Source organism: Rutilus rutilus (genome assembly GCF_951802725.1).
Source record: "Rutilus rutilus genome assembly, chromosome: 5".
NCBI classification, from domain to species: domain Eukaryota; kingdom Metazoa; phylum Chordata; class Actinopteri; order Cypriniformes; family Leuciscidae; genus Rutilus; species Rutilus rutilus.
In genome coordinates, this window is record NC_140213.1 from 49,161,382 (window position 1) to 49,180,490 (window position 19,109).

At 39.7% G+C, this 19,109-nt stretch overlaps 1 protein-coding gene across 2 annotated transcripts in view; it reads left to right on the forward strand.

Moving 5' to 3' along the window:
- The window catches only part of celf6 (CUGBP Elav-like family member 6), a 125,110-nt gene that overhangs the window by 84,721 nt on the left and 21,280 nt on the right, over window positions 1-19,109 (forward strand). The window contains exons 4-5 of one of the 2 annotated variants that reach the window (XM_084409344.1): window positions 4,469-4,597; window positions 9,479-9,558. In XM_084409344.1, coding sequence (XP_084265470.1) covers window positions 4,469-4,597; window positions 9,479-9,558 — 209 coding nt within the window. The remainder of the gene's footprint in view (window positions 1-4,468; window positions 4,598-9,478; window positions 9,559-19,109) is intronic. The other variant, XM_084409345.1, reaches the window with a different exon arrangement.

Below are 19,109 nucleotides of genomic sequence, written 5' to 3' on the forward strand. Positions count from 1 at the left end.
GCTCCTGTTCACTTTGCACTATGCAATCCAGAAAATAATCAAATGTTTTGATAGACTTCTGCAGTCTGTACTGAATCCAGTGTGCGGCCAGCCTCCGTCTTGCTCGTTTCAAATCTTCCTAAACTTTTAGGTTAGGTTTGGTTTGTTTATTTTCTTTAATTAGACGTATTGTGTTTTTGATATGCATAAATATGTATAAAGATATGTATTTATTCATGCGCCTTGAGAATCTACTTTTTAAGGCGCTATGTAAAATAAACTTTTGTTGTTATTATTATTATTTATATGCAATTGATTTGCAATTACCTACAAAATCAAACATGATCTTGCTCGTTTTCCATTTTTCCCTTGAGGTCCTTATATTCTCACAGGCTGTTTGTGCTACTGTGCCTTTAAGAGTTCTCTATATAAACGTCTGTTGTGATTGGCTAAGCCCTTTGCATTTGAAACGAGTTGAAATTGTTAATGTCTTATGAGCTGTTTAATGACAACTCTTACTCTACCAGTAACAAGTTTGGATCAAAAATACAGTAAAAATTGTGAAAAAATATTACAATCTATTTCTATTATACGATATATTTCTATGTGAATATGTTAAACTGTAATTTATTCCTGTGATCAAAGCTGAATTTTCAGCATCATTACTCCAGTCTTCAGGGTCACATGATCCTTCAGAAATCATTCTAATATGATGATTTGATTCTCAAGAAACATTTCTCATTATTATCAATGTTGAACACAGTTTTGCTGCTTCATATAAGATTTTTTTTTTTATTCAGGATTCTTTGATGAATAGACACTTCAAAAGAACAGCATTTATTTGAAACATAAATGTTTTGTAAATTGTGATCAATTTAATACATTATAGCTGAATAAAAACATTAATTTCTTACTGACCCCAAGTTTTTAAACAGTAGTGAATATATGTAATATTATTCTTTGCTTTACTTCTATTATATAGACAATATATATAATATTTTTACAGGACAGAACATTTTACAGAACTTTTTATTAATTACATTATTTTTTACGCTTTAGATTTATATTTTAATACTTGTATTACTTCAATCTGCTAAATCTCAGTTGTATCTCGGCTAAATCTCAGCTAAATCTCAGTTGTATCTTTGCAGTATCTCGGCTAAATCTCAGTTGTATCTCGGCTTAATCTCAGTTGTATCTCAGCTAAATCTCAGTTGTATCTCTCAGTTGTATCTCGACTAAATCTCAGTTGTATCTCTCAGTTGTATCTCGGCTAAATCTCAGTTGTATCTCGGCTTAATCTCAGTTGTATCTCAGCTAAATCTCAGTTGTATCTCGGCTAAATCTCAGTTGTATCTCAGCTAAATCTCAGTTGTATCTCTCAGTTGTATCTCGACTAAATCTCAGTTGTATCTCTCAGTTGTATCTCGGCTAAATCTCAGTTGTATCTCGGCTTAATCTCAGTTGTATCTCAGCTAAATCTCAGTTGTATCTCGGCTAAATCTCAGTTGTATCTCAGCTAAATCTCAGTTGTATCTCTCAGTTGTATCTCGACTAAATCTCAGTTGTATCTCTCAGTTGTATCTCAGCTAAATCTCAGTTGTATCTCTCAGTTGTATCTCGGCTAAATCTCAGTTGTATCTCTCAGTTGTATCTCGGCTAAATCTCAGTTGTATCTCTCAGTTGTATCTCGGCTAAATCTCAGTTGTATCTCAGCCGTATCTCGGCTAAATCTCAGTTGTATCTCAGCCGTATCTCGGCTAAATCTCAGTTGTATCTCAGCTGTATCTCAGTTGTATCTCAGCCGTATCTTGGCTAAATCTCAGCTAAATCTCAGCTAAATATCAGTTGTATCTTTGCAGTATCTCAACTAAATCTCAGTTGTATCTCAGTTGTATCTCGGCTAAATCTCGGTTGTATCTCGGCTAAATCTCAGTTGTATCTCAGTTGTATCTCGGCATAATCTCAGTTGTATCTCGGCTAAATCTCAGTTGTATCACGGTTAAATCTCAGCTGTATCTCAGGCGTTTCTCAGCTAAATCTCAGTTGTATCTCGGTTGTATCACGGTTAAATCTCAGTTTTATCTCAGCTGTATCTCAGCTAAATCTCAGTTGTATCACGGCTAAATCTCAGTTGTATCTCGGTTGTATCACGGTTAAATCTCAGTTTTATCTCAGCTGTATCTCAGCTAAATCTCAGTTGTATCACGGCTAAATCTCAGTTGTATCTCAACCGTATCTCGGTTAAATCTCAGCCATATCTCGGCTATATATCTCAGCCGTATCAGTTGTATAGTGTGGAATAAGTGTGTCACGGTCTCTGATCTCTTCCTCTCAGGATGAGTGTCGTATCCCACCGCTCTCTGAAGGCTCGTATGCATAATGTAAAGCTCTGGTACAGTACAGAAGACAGATGAGTCTGGGCTCATACAGTGCAAATCTCCATTAAACAGCTTATGTAAGACTCGATGTGGAGGGAATACAAGCTGTCAGCCTGGAGAGATGAGGGAATGATGAATGAGGGGATACAGGTGTGTTTAGATGAGCGAATGAAGCTCGACATCTTCAAATAACAGTCCTCAGTCGGAAAGACACTCAATAATGTACTTGTATGTGTTCAGCATTTCAGGGCTATAACATGCGACAGTGACTTATTTTCCTCCTTTACACTTGTGAGCTTTCTCTTCCTTTTGAATTTTTTGATTTATTCAGCAATTTTCTACTGAATTCAGTGTCAAAAAGATCTGACAAAACCATAAAATACAGTTAACAGGGCATGAAATATTGATTATACGCTCTCCAGCTTTTTCATTGGCATGAAAGGATTATGATATTAACACAGAGCTGAAGTGCTTCTACTGGACGAACATTCAATAAAGTACAGTAAAAACAGACTTGTGTAATGGATAGGAACGTGTACGATCTGTAATGTCTGATCCGTAATGTCTGGAACTGTTGTGCTGGCGTACGTTCCTTGACTTCAAAAAAAATATTAATAATAATAATAATAAATGCTGTAAAATATATTGCTTATTGTTAGTTTATGTAAGTTAATGCATATGAGTTAACAAATGAGACCTTTTATTTATTTATAGCTTATTTTTCTGACCCCATGGACAGATTTTTTTTCTGTCAACAGAGATCATGATTCTCCCACTATTCTGAACAGACAACTAAACAAAATAACCTAATTTACTAGAGGTTCTGACAAAATGCTAATTGCTGCCGTTTATTTAAAATGTTTAAGTAATCTAAATTATTTGGAAGAATTTTTGATTCAATGACTCACTCATAAAGACTTAACTTGTTTCATTATGAATGAATCAGCATTTTTGAACAAATCTTTTGAGTGAACGATTCAGTGACTCACCTAAATGACTCATTTCTGGATGAATCAGCGTTTTTGAAGCGAATCTTTTGAGTGAGTGATTCAGTGACTCACCTAAATACTTCACTTGTTTCATTACTGGATGAATCAGCGTTTTTGAAGTGAATCATTTGAATGAATGATTCAATGACAGATACATATTTAACAGTCACTTGTCGCCACCTACTGGTTTAATGATAATTGATATAATCGTTATTTGAAGCGCCAAGTTACTCTTAATAGGTGATTTACTCTATTTTGATCACTACCGTAGACATCTAACCTTTTATCCCAGTACTTCTGTGATAATATGAATATTTGTAAGACAGAAATAATTATAATGTGTGTCTGAGAAGACTGAATCTGTTTCATACCTAAACATGACAACTTGTTATTGACTGTAACAACAGTCATTTATGAATGAGATTGAATCAAGATCGCGATCTTTAAACGATTAATCGTGCAGCTCTATTCTCAAGTAAACGTATCTAGTTAAGAATGTTTAGATATTTGTCCTGGAAGCATAAAATAAGACAGAAATATTCGTTTTGCAGTGTTATCCTTTCCTCTTAAACCCTCGTGACGTCACAGATCCCGCTGGATCTCATGAACTCTGTGTGTATGATGGTGTTGTCAAAAGTACAGACTTCGGTAGCAAATTTTAAAAACGTGACGCATTTAGCACTGTTGAGCGGAATCGTAAACACCTCTGATTGGCCCTTGTGTTCACGCACTCATCAGATATGTCTGTGATTGGCTACAATGATCAGCGCTATAAAAACATGTTTTAAATATACGCTTTACAATGACGCTCTTCAGCGAGCGCTTACACAGACACACACCGGAGCGTTTGAAAGCAGGACCGGTCCGCTGATAGACACATGCTTGTGCTTTCAAAACACTCTCAAACGCTCCCGTGTGCTGATCATTGTAGCCAATCAGAGACTTATCCAATGAGCTCGTGAACACAATGGCCAATCAGAGGTGAGGCGGAGGCCAATTCGCTCAACAGCGCTCAAAACGTCACATTTTTTAAATTCGGTACCGAAGTCGGTACTTTTGCCAACACTAGTGTATGAGCGAATGTGAGGTAATTTGTGTCTCTCTCTGTCTCTCTCTCAGAGGACCGGAAGCTGTTTGTGGGCATGTTGGGAAAACAGCAGAGCGAAGACGACGTCCGGCGTCTGTTTGAGTCGTTGGGGCAGATAGAGGAGTGCACCGTTCTACGGGGGCCTGATGGGGCCAGTAAGGGTCAGCACCCACACAACTCTCTGCCTCTTACTCTCTCATTCCTCCAGAGCTTCTTCACATGGAGCAAACACACAATACTGGCTCTTGAGGTTTTGAGGTTTACATATGAAACAGCCCTTTTTTTGTTTGTCTTCTGTTGGTGGAGTAAACATTATTATTGTGATAATAGCCGCGTTTCCACTATCGGGCCAGTGCGAGCCAGGACTTTAAACGGGCTGGGCCGGGCGGGGCTAATAGCCTCGGGCCTGGAGCATCGAGCCCAAAAACACACGCGGTGTTTCCACACAAGGCCTCGTTTACACTGTCAGTGAAATGTGACCCAAATCTGATTTTTTGCTCATATGTGACACAGATCGGATGTGTTCTATGACCGTGTAAACAGGAAAAAAACGCATGCGTTCGGATATTTCGAGATCGGTTTCAGGCCTCATTCATATGTGGAAATAAATCAGATATAAATCGGATATGTGCCAATGCGACTGTCATGTAAACAGGCAGATCGGATTTCCTGAGGCATTAGGCAACGTCTCCGCGGTTTGATGACGAGCGAAACCCCGACGCGCTCATGCAAAGGGACGGATGGACACGTCGTGTCGGCGTAGGAGAGGAATGAGGACAAACGTTGACACAACACTCCTCTCTGAAACAACGTCACACAAACTCATCATTTCACCAGCAAATGGAAGTTTCATCTGAAAACTAATCAGAAAGAAATCACTGGAAACTAGCGAGATCCCAAAACGAACATGATAAAAGCAGCCGTTTGCTGGCATTTTTGTTGTTTACTTAAAGATTTAAAACCCAAGCGTCGATGGTTTACCACATGTTTACAATAAAAAGTGATTCATTGATCATAATGAATCAATTTGTGTCAAGACTGCACAATAATCACACTGAAATAAAGTGGTATTTTATTAGTCAGAGAAACAAAAAAAAAGAGTTGCTTTATTTTATGACATATGCGGATCTAAATATGAATATCAGACAGTCCGGTATAAAGAGACGTACTGACAAATAAAATAAATACACGATTGTGATAGCCTATGATTTGTCTGATTTCTTCAAGCTGTCGTATTTACCATGTTTACTATGGTAATGGTTAGCACACTTAAGCTTTGCATCGCATATACATATTTATGCCTTATATGGTGATCAGAATCCACATCGGATCGCAAACAGAAGTTATTTCAAACACTCGCTGCTGTCTGAAAGTGAGTGAACCCTGGCCGGTTGGCCCCGATCAAGCCCCGGGAGTCACTAGCACTAGCATTAGCATGCCCGCTTTTGGCCCGACAGTGGAAACATGGCTGTTGTTCAGAGTTTAGAGACAATTATAACCAAACCAGTAATGCAAAAGTATATGGAATTACATCATAACTTTATTACAAAGAAATCCAACAGAAGAAAATAAATTGCTATAATTCGCAACTGTTCAAAAGTTTGGAATCCAGTAAGATTGTTTTTATTTTTTTTAAGAAATTAATAGTTTTATTCATCACTTTTATTGATCAAAAGTGACAGTAAAGACATTTATAATGTTACAAAAGATTCGATTTCAAATAAATGCTGTTCTTTTGAACTTTCTATTCGTCAAAGAATCCTGAAAAATAAAATGCATCACAGTTTCCACTAAAATATGAAGATGTTTTCAACTCTGATAATAATCATAAATGTTTCTCGATCATCAAATCATCATATTAGAGTGATTTGTGAAGGATCATGTGACACTGAAGACTGGAGTAATGATGCTGAAAATTCAGCTTTGATCACAGGAATAAATTACACTTTACTATAGTGTTGTCACGGTACCAAAATTTCAGTATTCAGTACCAATACCAGTGAAAATCCACGGTTCTCGGTACCAATTTCAGTACCAAAGGCCTAGAAATCAATCAATTCTTTGCTGATACTTCCTCGTCATCATGGAGAGCGCAAAAATAGTCGATCTCCGAATGCGAATGAACTTACTCTGAATTTTAGTATTGTTTCTCATATGAGGATCCTTTTTCAAATACAAGGTCAATATTGATTTTCACTAACGACAAAACAACAAATTATCCGTGAATTTATATGGAACTAATCTTTAAGAGCTTTCCATCTTTACTCTCCTCATGTTTACGTTGCATTTGGAGATCGACAAGTTTCTCCTTTCCACAAGCGCTTGCTCTCCCGTGGCGTCTGTCGTTGCTATGCAACCATGAACATAGGTGCGCCTGGAAAAACGAGTGCGCCGCGTCGCTTCTATTATGAGCGCCTACTTTTGGAATAACGGATCTGCACGCGCAAAAAACGCACTATGTGAACGGCCACTTAACGTGACATTAGCCTAATCCAAAATATTTCCATATGTGTCTCTTTCCTCCTTTCTTATCAACAAGTGGATTTACAGCCACCACATCAGCAGCGCCGCCGGTCGCCATGTCTCGGCGCTTAGAGGACGCAACTGCACGCGCTTCGGGCATGCTCGCGCATCAAGTACCGGGTTTGAGAAAACCTGGTACCGTGACGTTTAAAAAAAAATGTGTACCGAAGTACCGGGTCTTTGACAACACTACTTTACTATATATTATATTATTGAATATAGTTGAATAATATTATTGAACAAGTGGATTACATTTGCATGGTGTGTAATAATTAGCATCAGTTGAAGTAGTCGTCGTAAACACAACTCATGTTTGTCTGTCTTTTAACTTTGAGTTTAAATCTCTCTTATTAATTTCATTGATCTCTTATTTCTCCATCTGTGCATGTTTTGAAGTATCATAACACTATTTGTACTATTTTTGCATATATGGTGCACACATGTGAATACTATGGGTTTTCTGAGGGAATTCATTGAAACCCTTATTAAAGTTACTACAAATGTGCAGTATTCAACCTGAACCTGAAGTGACGACAACCGCAAATTTAAGAAAGAAATTAGTTTTAAAGTTTGTAATATTACATTTTTGTCGTGTCAGTTTCATGTTCAGAGTCACTGTTAGTTTGACTTCCTGAAACATTGAACTGTTAGTTTGAGTGGCATGATCTGCCGACTTCTGACTCAGCCAATCACGTGGGTTTGGGGGCGGGGCTAACGGTTTGATTGATGGACGGAGTGTTTGAAACTTGCTTGGATACGGACATTATTTTCGCAGTTGTGTTTGGTGACACTAGACACAGCTTTAACATACAGAGACTTTTGTTGAGTGTTCGTGTGAATATCTAGATCTACACATGATTTATTGAAACTTTAAGGACTCCCTTTGCTCTCCGTTTAAACTCATTGCGTTCTGGGTGAAACATCTAAGATATTAAAAAGATGTCATTTATGATATTAGGACACGTTTACACCTGTCTGGCTGTTAATGATGTTTCTCTCGTGTGTTTCACTTGTAGTTTGTGTGGATTTGTGTCCGGAATAATGGAGCTTTAGCAGCGCTAGGATCCCATGAAATCGTGTCCAAATGTTTCTCCTCGAATCAAAGAGGTGTTTTAGAAGTATTTTCCCTAACCATCAGATTTGAAATCCTCAAAGTGTGCTTGTCATGTCTAAAGCTGCTCTGGTCTTCTGAAGTGTGTTCGGTCTCATGAAAGTGTGTCGTCTCTCTCTCCGGCATTAATGCATCTTGTTTGCGGGAAGTAAAAGTGTTTCTGTGGCTCTGGAGCGGATCGGGGTCACGCAGGTTTGATGATTGCAGGGTTTGTTAGATGGATGTGTGTGCTCCGGTTACTCTCTGTGGAAAGGTTAAAGTGTTCAGAGGAACCAGCAGAATCCTCAGAATGAGATGCAGGAGATCGTATCACAGCGGCTCTTCTTCACACACTGATTTTTCCTCCGGCCTCTCTGCTTTTCTTTCTTCCCTTTGAGGAAGTTTGCATGGAATCCAGCAGCAAATGCGCGTGTGTGTGTGTGTGTGTGTGTGAGAGTGTGTGTATGGGTTCACCTAGTAGTTGGGTTCACATTCTCACTTTGGAAAACTTTTAATAAATATATGGGTTTTTTTCTACTTTTGTTAACACACACACACACACACACACACACATATATATATATATATATATATATGCATACAGCATATGTATATATATATATATCTCATTTATATTTTTTATGTATAGTTAAAAGGATAATATATATTAAGTGCATTTAAAATGCAATAAATATTTAAAGAATATATATTAAATTGAATGTTATATATATATATATACGATGTATGTATTTAAAAATATAATACATATTTTTTTTATATTTAAAATTTAGTGTGTATATTGCCTTGACTTCACAAACATATTTTTATTCTTAAATATTTGTGTGTTTTTTTAAAGGTTATGTTAGTTATAGTTATTAATGTGAATGTGAAGGTTTTGAGTCCGTCTCGATGTTTATTACCGTAGTTAGGCTCTAACTCTCTGTCTGTAGGACGTCGTGATGGGTAAATCTATATGAATCCATATAATTCACTTATAATCTGTGTTTCTAAACTAAACCAGCAGAAATCAGGAAACGCTGCACTTCCAGTGGGATCAGCAAATCTGCTTCAGTTATCTCTCTCGTCTGTCTGACTCTAGTGCTCATTATAAACCAGCCTAGAGTATTCATTTCTTCAAAAAAGAACCCCAAACTTGTACATTATTGAAACCTTATTGTATAGAGTTATTTTTCCTTTGGTTAAAATACTGCCATATTAGTTTATGAAATAATTCAATAACCAGTGCAATAACCTGACACAGCAGAGAAAGCATGAGTCTAATACTAATTCATTTTCACCTTAAAATGACTAGTTAACTAACCTCTCTCTCTCTCTCTCTCTCTCTCTCTCTCTCTCTCTCTCTCTCTCTCTCTCTCTATCTGTCTCTCTCTCTCTCTCTCTCTGTCTGTCTCTCTCTCTCTCTCCACAGGCTGTGCTTTTGTAAAGTTCTCCAGTCATGCTGAAGCCCAGGCTGCTATTAACAGTCTCCATGGTGGACAAACGATGCCTGTGAGTCTCTCTCTCTCTCTCTCTCTCTCTCTCTCTCTCTCTCTCTCTCTCTCTCTCACACACACACACACACTCACACACTCAGAGTCGTGTCATCTCGTTCTGTCACATACGGACCCACATTACAGATGCATTCACCTAAAAAGGATTTATCTCTGATTAGCCATCCAAACAGTAACTGAATCTGCAGTCTTGAGCACAGTCTCCACATCAGTGCTCGTCTACAACTGCGTGTAAACTCGTCTCACACAGTGACGTGAACGAGACGAGAGCGTTTAAAGAGCCTCGGTGGATTGTGTTTGAATGATTTCTTTTTTTAATCTATTTGTTTATTTTTGTCGAGTGAAAGAGAGAGAAAAAAAATGACATCTGGCAATATTTGAAAGTAAACTGTATTGTGCATTTATTATACGCTTGAGAAACGTGAAAATATCTTTCATTTGATCCTGCACCTGTTGGAGAGCATTTGGATATGCATATTTTTTCCTCTTAATCGACTTAATTGTGCATCCATACAGTTAATTAAGGCCGTTCACACCAAGAACAATAACTATAATGATAACTAAATCACGATATCATTTGGTTTACTCTGTGCGCTGCAGTTTTGTCGTCTGTCTCTTTAAATGCTCGAGCTCTTTAAAGCAGAATCCTCCCTGATTGGCTGTCAATGTTTTATCGTTCATCAGCTGGAAAATAAATCCTTCTGAAAGTGGAGTCGATGACAGTTTGTCTGTGTCGTTATCATTAGTTGTGGTGCTCATATACATTCATACATGAGACTCACCATCTTACATCAACTCTAGCTATTTAAAAAAAATAGAATATTGCATGAAACATTTGCGAATAAAGCAGTGTTTCCTTTCCATGTGTTGGCGCAAATTATTAGTGATAATAATTCATCATTATTATCAGTGATTTTTTTTCCCTCCATCATAAACGAGTGTGTCTCAGAGCGTCAGACGAGACACAATAAACACTGCCAAAGATTGTCCTATCCTAACAAATGTATTCAGCTTTCATATGATGTATACATCTCAATTAAAATAAATGTACCCTTGTGACTGGTTTTGTGCTCCAGGGTAACAAATGTTTTTAAACACTGTTTTTAAACACTTTAAAACACTGTACCACAAGTGATTTAACTGGGTAAACTCGATGAGCATAGCTAATGAATGTTCCTGTTTTTATTGAGGATCTGCAGATGTTCTGCGTTCAGTGTCTGATGTGAATTAAATGTAGTTTTGCACCTTGGTCTTGAAGCGCTGCGGCTCAGACATGCAGACACTGTAAAAAGCTGAGAATTTCACTTGTCTTCGAGAAGGTGTTGATCTCAGGTGTTGAGCTGATTCTGCTGAAACACACTGCAGATCTGTGTGTGTGTGTGTGTGTGTATTTGCTGAGCATGTAAATATTCACTTTATCACGCCTGAGAAAAGTAGTTTGTATTAGATAGTTTGGTATTTCGATGGCCCACTTTAGACATTCCAGGCCCTATTTTAACGATCTGAAACGCAAGTATCAAACGAGAAACACAAGTAACTTTGTGGGCGGGTCTCGGGCGCTGTTGCTATTATACCGGCGCGATAAATGACTCTTGCGCCCGACGCAAATCTAAAATGTGTTGGTCTGAAGACGCTTCATTACTCATAGGTGTGGTTTGGGCATAACGTGAAATAAACCAATCAGAGCGTCATCTCACATTCCCTTTAAGAGCAGGCGCGCTTGTTCCATGGCGGCTTGCTATTATAACGGCGGATTTGCCAGACGCACGCCAGGAGCGGTTCACAGCCGAGGAGACCGACGTTCTCGTCAGGGCCGTAAAACACAGAGAAGTGACATTGGGGATGGAGAAACACACCCAAATTAGCTTCGGTTAAACAGGCGTATGATAATTTGGGTAAATGTGTAAGCTAGATTTATGCCTATTTTTTCACATCTTCATGGACACCACAATTATTTCCCTCGTGTGTTAATATTTTTCCTTGTAATTGTGTATGATTTGCAAAACGCTACATTATGGCCAAGCATGCGCCCTTAAAATAGCATCTGAATAACGCACTACTGACTTTAGACGAGGTTTCTCCTGGTCTGTGGAGGAATTGTTTTCTGAAACTGCAAAATAGCACCAGGGAACGTTTGCGCCGGAACACGCCTCCTCTTTTCGCTGAACCGCCCCCGGGAGTGCAAGTTCATTCCCTGATTTACCGACGTGCGTCTGTGGAGGGAAAAGTCCGCTGTGCGTCGGGTGCAAAATAGGAATGAAACAAAGTCAATTGCGCTGGGTGCAAGATAGGGCCCTCCAACTACAAGTAACTATATATTACTTCTATTAGTCGATTAAATACTCTATACTCTATTAAATAATCGACTGTCTGCTTCAATACTCTTTATTTTGATGCTCCTCAACAGATATTCTACTGACTATAAGTAACTTTGCATCTACATGTCAACTTATTCTACTAACCCGAACTCTACTAATACTCTAATGAGAGTTAGCTGACATGTAGTTGCAAAGTTACTTGTAGTCAGTAGAATATCTGTTGAGGAGCATCAAAATAAAGAGTATTTAAGCAGACAGTTGATTATTTTATAGAGTTTAGAGTATTTAATCGACTAATACTCTAATGACGTAGTCACAAAGTTACTTGTAGTTAGAATGTCTAAAGTGGACCATTGAAATAAACTGATATTTTCTGTTTATGAAACTTGTCGAGACCATGTGCACATTGCATTTCACCTCAAACAATAAGATATTATATTTTGCATTATTTTCATGACAATAAAACAAATTCCTTTAATGTCTCTTTATTGTAATCTGATAAAAGCAAACAATAATATATATTATAACTGTAGGGTTTATAAGTTTTTGTACTGCTTTTAAGTTATGCCATTGTAATAGTATTATAATATGTTTTATATAAATTTTGTATATAAATGTATTTTATATTTTACTTCAATACTGTATAAAGTATGGTATACTACATTGAAAAAAATTGATGTATATACATTTTTCTCTCAGAAATTGCTAGGAAATTTCACAAATAATTGTAATTAAATGGCGAGTAACACATTGAATTAAACATGAAATTACAAATAGTGAAGTAGAAAAAACAAATAGTATTTTCTTGTAAAACATACTAATCTTTTTGTTTCGGTGTAGTAATTAATCACTATTGAGAATTATGAGAATCACAACAAAAGCAACTGGAAAGTAAAATATCTAGACATATTACACTTATGAGAATTTATTATAGATTTAATTTATAGATTTGATATGAAAATAATCCCAAAAAATCACAATGGTCTTTTATTTGTGCGAAATATAATTCCTTTAGATTATTGTATGAAGTGTCATCTGGACATGTTCTCCCCTTAAACACAAAAAGGCAGGTTTTTTTCTCGAAGAACTTGAATATCTTGTAAAGGTCAATCATTTTTTTCTCCTTCTGGTAAAATCTGAATGTGTTTCTGTCACTTTTGTCAGTTTCATCCTGTCCAATTCTGCAATTATATTTTCAGTTATTGTTTTTTATTTCTTTTCTATGCAAATTCTCTGCGGCCAGTGTGAAATTGAATCCAGATGCTCTTCTGAAGTCAAACGCTCTCCTCAAATGAGATTAGTTTTCTGAACCCGTGACGAATGCCTCAGAGATGACAGCTTATCAAATTCAGAAAATTCATTTCATACCAGATACAGCAGCGTTTGCTTCCGCCCATCATTATTGTGTTTGTTTGTGGGAATGTGGCTTTCAGCCGGAAGAAAATGTCCTTTTCTCAAGGAATGACAGAAACTCCTGCTGTCATCTGGACACAACAGGCCGGAAACTTCAGGATGGGAAACGAGCTTCTTAAGACAGATTCTGTGACTTCATTTTTTTACTAATATCATTATTCTTTCTCAGCATTGCGAGTTTATATCACATTGCAGGTCTGACACCTGTAGTTGGCTGGAAACTGCAGAGCTGTGCTAAGAGATGGCTCTATAAAAGCTTGAATATTTTGAAACAGCATTACACCTCAACTCAGGAGGAAACATTGGCTCAATGTAGAAGTATGGATCTACACAAAGGAGAGGAGGCTTTGGTGGTAGCAGCCAGGTGGGCTCGTAGAAGGCTGAAGAAGATCCAGCAGAGTACCATAGAAATGGCAATAGGTAGGATTAGACTCCTGTGGGTGGAGGAAGGATCAGCGATGATGGGGTCCCGTGACCTTCCAGTAGAAACAGGGCGGGTAAAGCCCTTAAACAGTACCTCGCAAAGGGGAGAACAACTGGGGAAGTTTCGGCAAAACAACAAAAAGGAGGATTTACGGGTGCAGGGAGATTCTGTAACACCAGCTATAGCGGACGAAGTAGAGGAGGGGATCTGGATTACGTTGGATGAAGTGGTTGATAGCAACACATCACAAATTATCCAGGAGGATGAGAAAGAAAAAAAAAAGAGGAAAAGGAAGAGGTCGGTAGAGGATCAGGAAGACACACAAAAAAATCTGCCACAATGGGTTAAATAAATATCAGGTTGGAATGGATTTGAGAGACAAGACCATGAGGGACATAAATTGCATAATTAGTTTTTACGGCCCAAAAGACCGGTACTGATTTTAGGCGACTCAGATCTGGCCAGTTTGCCAAAGATGGGTGATGAGAGGATTCAAATAATGTGTTACCCAGGGTCGCGTTGGCTGCATGCGCATCAGATCATCAGAAACAAAACCCCTACAACAGACTGGGTGACCAAGGTAGTCCTATCTTTTGGAATTAATGACAGGACCTGTGTCTCCACCGGATGGGTGGGGAAATTGGATCAGGAAGAGTGTGAGTGCGGCAGAGGTCACCTTTCCCAACGCACAGGTTCTGATTCCTATCATCAACTTCAATAGAATTTTATCCAGGGATCAAATTATGAACCTCAGCAGGATCAATGACCACATCATCAGTACAAAAGAAACAATAAGTTTGCTTCCTTGCCAGCTATTTCACACAGGATCGGACCTTACTCATTGGACAAGGACTACAGGTCAGGCAATGTGGGAGCATTGGCTCATTCATTTAAACTGAGAGGGGAGGGGCACCAGGTCAACCAGGATGGTGAGACCATGGGGAACCTCTCCCGAACCAGAATCCTCTACAAATTTGAGATGTCTCTGTTGCAGAGGGGATTACCCTTTGTCCCTACGGGAGCGGGAATGGGGGGAGCCACCTGGAACTGATTAGAGACCGAGGCAGGACTCACTGAGTACCACAGGAGATTAAAGCTGGCTGCTTTTTTTGAAGAGGAGGAAGGAGGGGAGGAGAGAAGAAGGGCACCATTCACACCAGGTTCGGGATGGGAACCTCAGGGGAGCCAGATTCCGGGGGTGGTTTGGGAAGTCATACAAGAAGATAAAAAAATTATGAAGGGGACGAAGGAGGTGACTGAAACATGCAACCTGTCGGAGGGGGAATGGATGGCCCTGAAAAGATTGAGGAAGGATGACTCTATAATCATCAAGCCGGCAGACAAAGGCAGTATTGTAGTGATAATGGATAGGGAGCAATATGTGAAAGAGGCCGAGAGGCAATTGATGGACCGAGAATTTTACATGGAAATAGGGAAGCCCATCTATCCGGAGTCGATTAAAGTGATAGAGGAGGAGTTGCGGAGACTGCAAGAGAGGGGGATCCTAAAAAAAAACGGATCCATTATCTCAAGGGATCGGGTACAGCTAGGGAAAGGAAGTTCTACTTACTTCGAAAAGTACACAAGGATAAAGCATCCTGGCCCTTTCCAGATGTTCCTCCCGGGAGACCAATTGTTTCTGATTGTGGGAGTGAAAGCTACGGAATAGCTGAGCTCATCACGTTCTATCTGAACCCGCTCTCCACAAGACATAACAGCCATATCAAACACACTTATCATTTTCTGGAAAAAGTTCAAGCTATGAAGATCAGTCCTCAAGCTAGGCTTTTCTCCATGGACGTAGAGAGTCTCTACACCAACACTGAGACGAAGAAGGGGTTGGAGGCGGTCCAGAAGTGCTTTAAGCGATATCCGGAGGAGGGAAGACCGGACGACATCTTGTTGAGGCTCCTAGAACTTAGTCTTACCAGAAGTGATTTTGAATTCAATGGCCGATTCTTCCTACAAATCAAGGGGACTGCCATGGGCAAACGTTTCGCGCCAGCTTATGCGAACATCTACATGGCCGAATGGGAAGAGTCGGTCTTCCCAAAATGCAAATCCTTACCCACACAGTACTTCAGGTATCTGGATGATATTTGGGAGGGTACAGAAGGGAATTCCGTGGAATTCGATTGGATGGAATTCATGGAAATCCTCAACTCACATCACCCGTCCATTAAAGTAAAATGGGAGCTGAAGGCAGATAAGATTGACTTTCTGGACACCACAATATACAAAGGGCCGGAGTTCTTGGAAACAGGAAAATTGGATGCCAAGGTCTTCTTTAAGCCGACAGACACTCATGCTCTACTACACCGGGGCAGTCACCACGACATCCATGTGCTCAAAGGAACAGTAAAATCGCAACGGACGGATTTGTACGAGGGAAACCGATAGGATTGAGGGAATCAAAATCCTGGTTAAGGCCCTTAGGGGTAGGGGTTATTCCAGACATTTCTTGAGGATGAGGATTAAGGAGGAAGAAAAAGGCTGTATGGGTGAGAGGAAAGCCCAAACCGCAAATAAGAGGGTTCTTCCTTTTATTGTGGAGTTCTCAAAGACTACCAAGAACTTAGCGGTAGGCTTGAGAGGCAATTTTGACAGGTTCTTGAAGGATGAGGCACTGGGTAAACAATGCAGGGTTATAGCAGCCTAAACGTGGAAAAAACCTATGGGATATGCTGGTACACAGTAAAATGAATCCAGCCAATAAACGGCTGGATGATCCCCATCCAAAACCCACGGCACCCTGATAAAGAGGTGCACACAGAAAAGTGCACAGGATCACATAAGCTATTCCGCTGAACCGAAAAAATTGCATCTATTTAATCCGGTGTTCCTGGTGCGGGAAAAGGTACGTGGGGGAAACCAAAAACTCCATTCTCATGAGGATGTGGGGACATAGGTATGCAGTGAGAAAAGGGATCCACCGAGGAGGACACCTGGTCCCTCATTTCCGTAGACTCTCAAGATTTGTGGACTAGAGCATGACCCCAGTTGGGAGAAGAGAGATAGACTCCAAAGGGAACGATATTGGATTAAAAAACTGGGGACATGGTTTCCTAAAGGATTGAACCTCAGAATTGGGTAATCAATAAAAGATGTTGAAGATATGATATGGTTTAGAGTTTTTGTTGAATCATGCATACTTTAATCTAGTATTGTTGGGTCAAAGGGTTATTGCACAAACACTAACAACTCCCCCATTGGAAAACTTAGCCCCCATAGGGGATTAGTACTTAATATTTTCATACCTAAACTCAGCCTTTACAGCAGGGAGGCTTGGCTGGGGTGTAATTGGCTTATCCCTGTATCAGCACAAGCACTAAAACCTACCCCTTACAGAGGACTAGGCTAAATTATTTGACATACCTAAACCTACCCCTCACAGGAGGAAGACTTGTCTGGGATGTAATTGGGCTATCCCTGTACCAGCACTAAAACCTACCCCTTACAGAGGACTAGGCTAAATTATTTGACATACCTAAACCTACCCCTCACAGGAGGAAGACTTGTCTGGGATGTAATTGGGCTATCCCTGTACCAGCACAAGCACTAAAACCTACCCCTTACAGGGGATTAGGCTAAATTATTTGACATACCTAAACCTACCCCTCACAGGAGGGAGACTTGTCTGGGATGTAATTGGGCTATCCCTGTACCAGCACAAGCACTAAAACCTACCCCTTACAGGGGATTAGGCTAAATTATTTGACATATCTAAACCTACCCCTCACAGGAGGGTGACTTGTCTGGGATATAATTGGGCTATCCCTGTACCAGCACAAGCACTAAAACCTACCCCTTACAGGGGATTAGGCTAAATTATTTGACATACCTAAACCTACCCCTCACAGGAGGGAGACTTGTCTGGGATGTAATTGGGCTATCCCTGTACCAGCACAAGCACTAAAACCTACCCCTTACAGGGGATTAGGCTAAATTATTTGACATACCTAAACGTACCCAATACAGGAGGGAGACTTGTCTGGGATGTAATTGGGCTATCCCTGTACCAGCACAAGCACTAAAACCTACCCCTTACAGGGGATTAGGCTAAATTATTTGACATACCTAAACCTACCCCTCACAGGAGGGAGACTTGTCTGGGATATAATTGGGCTATCCCTGTACCAGCACAAGCACTAAAACCTACCCCTTACAGGGGATTAGGCTAAATTATTTGACATACCTAAACCTACCCCTCACAGGAGGAAGTCTTGTCTGGGATGTAATTAGGCTATCCCTGTACCAGCACAAGCACTAAAACCTACCCCTCATAGGGTTAATATTATTTAAGAATAAGCTATAAGACCTACTTTTCATAAAGAACTAGGGTTTAATATATGTGGACATACCTACCCTTACAAATGAATTGTTTTAAGAATTAACAGACCATTGGATATGTTGTGTTTGAAGTAGTTGAAATGTAGGCATGATATGGTGGAGGGGTTAGTGTGTTAAATTATAGACAGGGAGCCACGGGTTCGAGACCAGCACTGGAACAAATTGTTTGTTAGAAAAAGTAATGGATTATGGTCTTTACTAGATGTGAACCAGGTGCAATTCAGGAGTGATATGGTGGAGTGATTAGTGCATTGAATTAGAGACAGAGAGACCCGGGTTCGAGACCAGCATTGGAACATGATTATTTGTTAGAAAAAATAATGGATTATGGTCTTTACTAGGTGTGAAGTAGGTGCAATTTAGGAATGATATGGTGGAGTGGGGTTGGATTGGGGACAGAGAGACCCGGGTTCGATGCTGGGCAATTGGGTCACAAAGGATTGTGGGAAAAAGAATTGGTTACCAGGAAAGTGATAGCTGGTAGTTAAGGGAGATAGAGGATGGTTAAGGTATATGCTGCCTTACGGTTGTACTTGCTACGGTGAGTGTGATGTAGCAGTTGAGGTTGGCATGTACTTAGAGGTGACGATTGGTAGAAGCTTGGTGCTCAGTTTCACACTTGAGTACCTGCTAATCTGAACCTCGTGACACAGGCCCTTTTCTTGTGCCCCGGGATACCTTGCGGTGTTAACGAAGGGGTTACTTGTGGAGGTAGGTATCCAACCCCTCTGGGTCCACATGGACAGCACGCAGAGACGGTGGCCTTGGGTTGACGGACCATAACTGGAACCCAATTTGTTATCGATGAATACCATTAAGGGTTTTTGTAAAAACTGGTTGAGGTTGTGGGGCTTGGTGGAGAGATACATTGTAGTTTGAATAATGGTATCAATACTGAAGTTCTGGACCATATGAGAATTATTATGAGATAGTGTTTGGTTTAGGAGACTCAGATGTTTTTAGGACACACGCCTAGGACTGATCCCCTTGGGCGGGCCGCCTCAGAGGAGGGTATCTGGTGTTTAAAGAGCCGAAACACCCAAT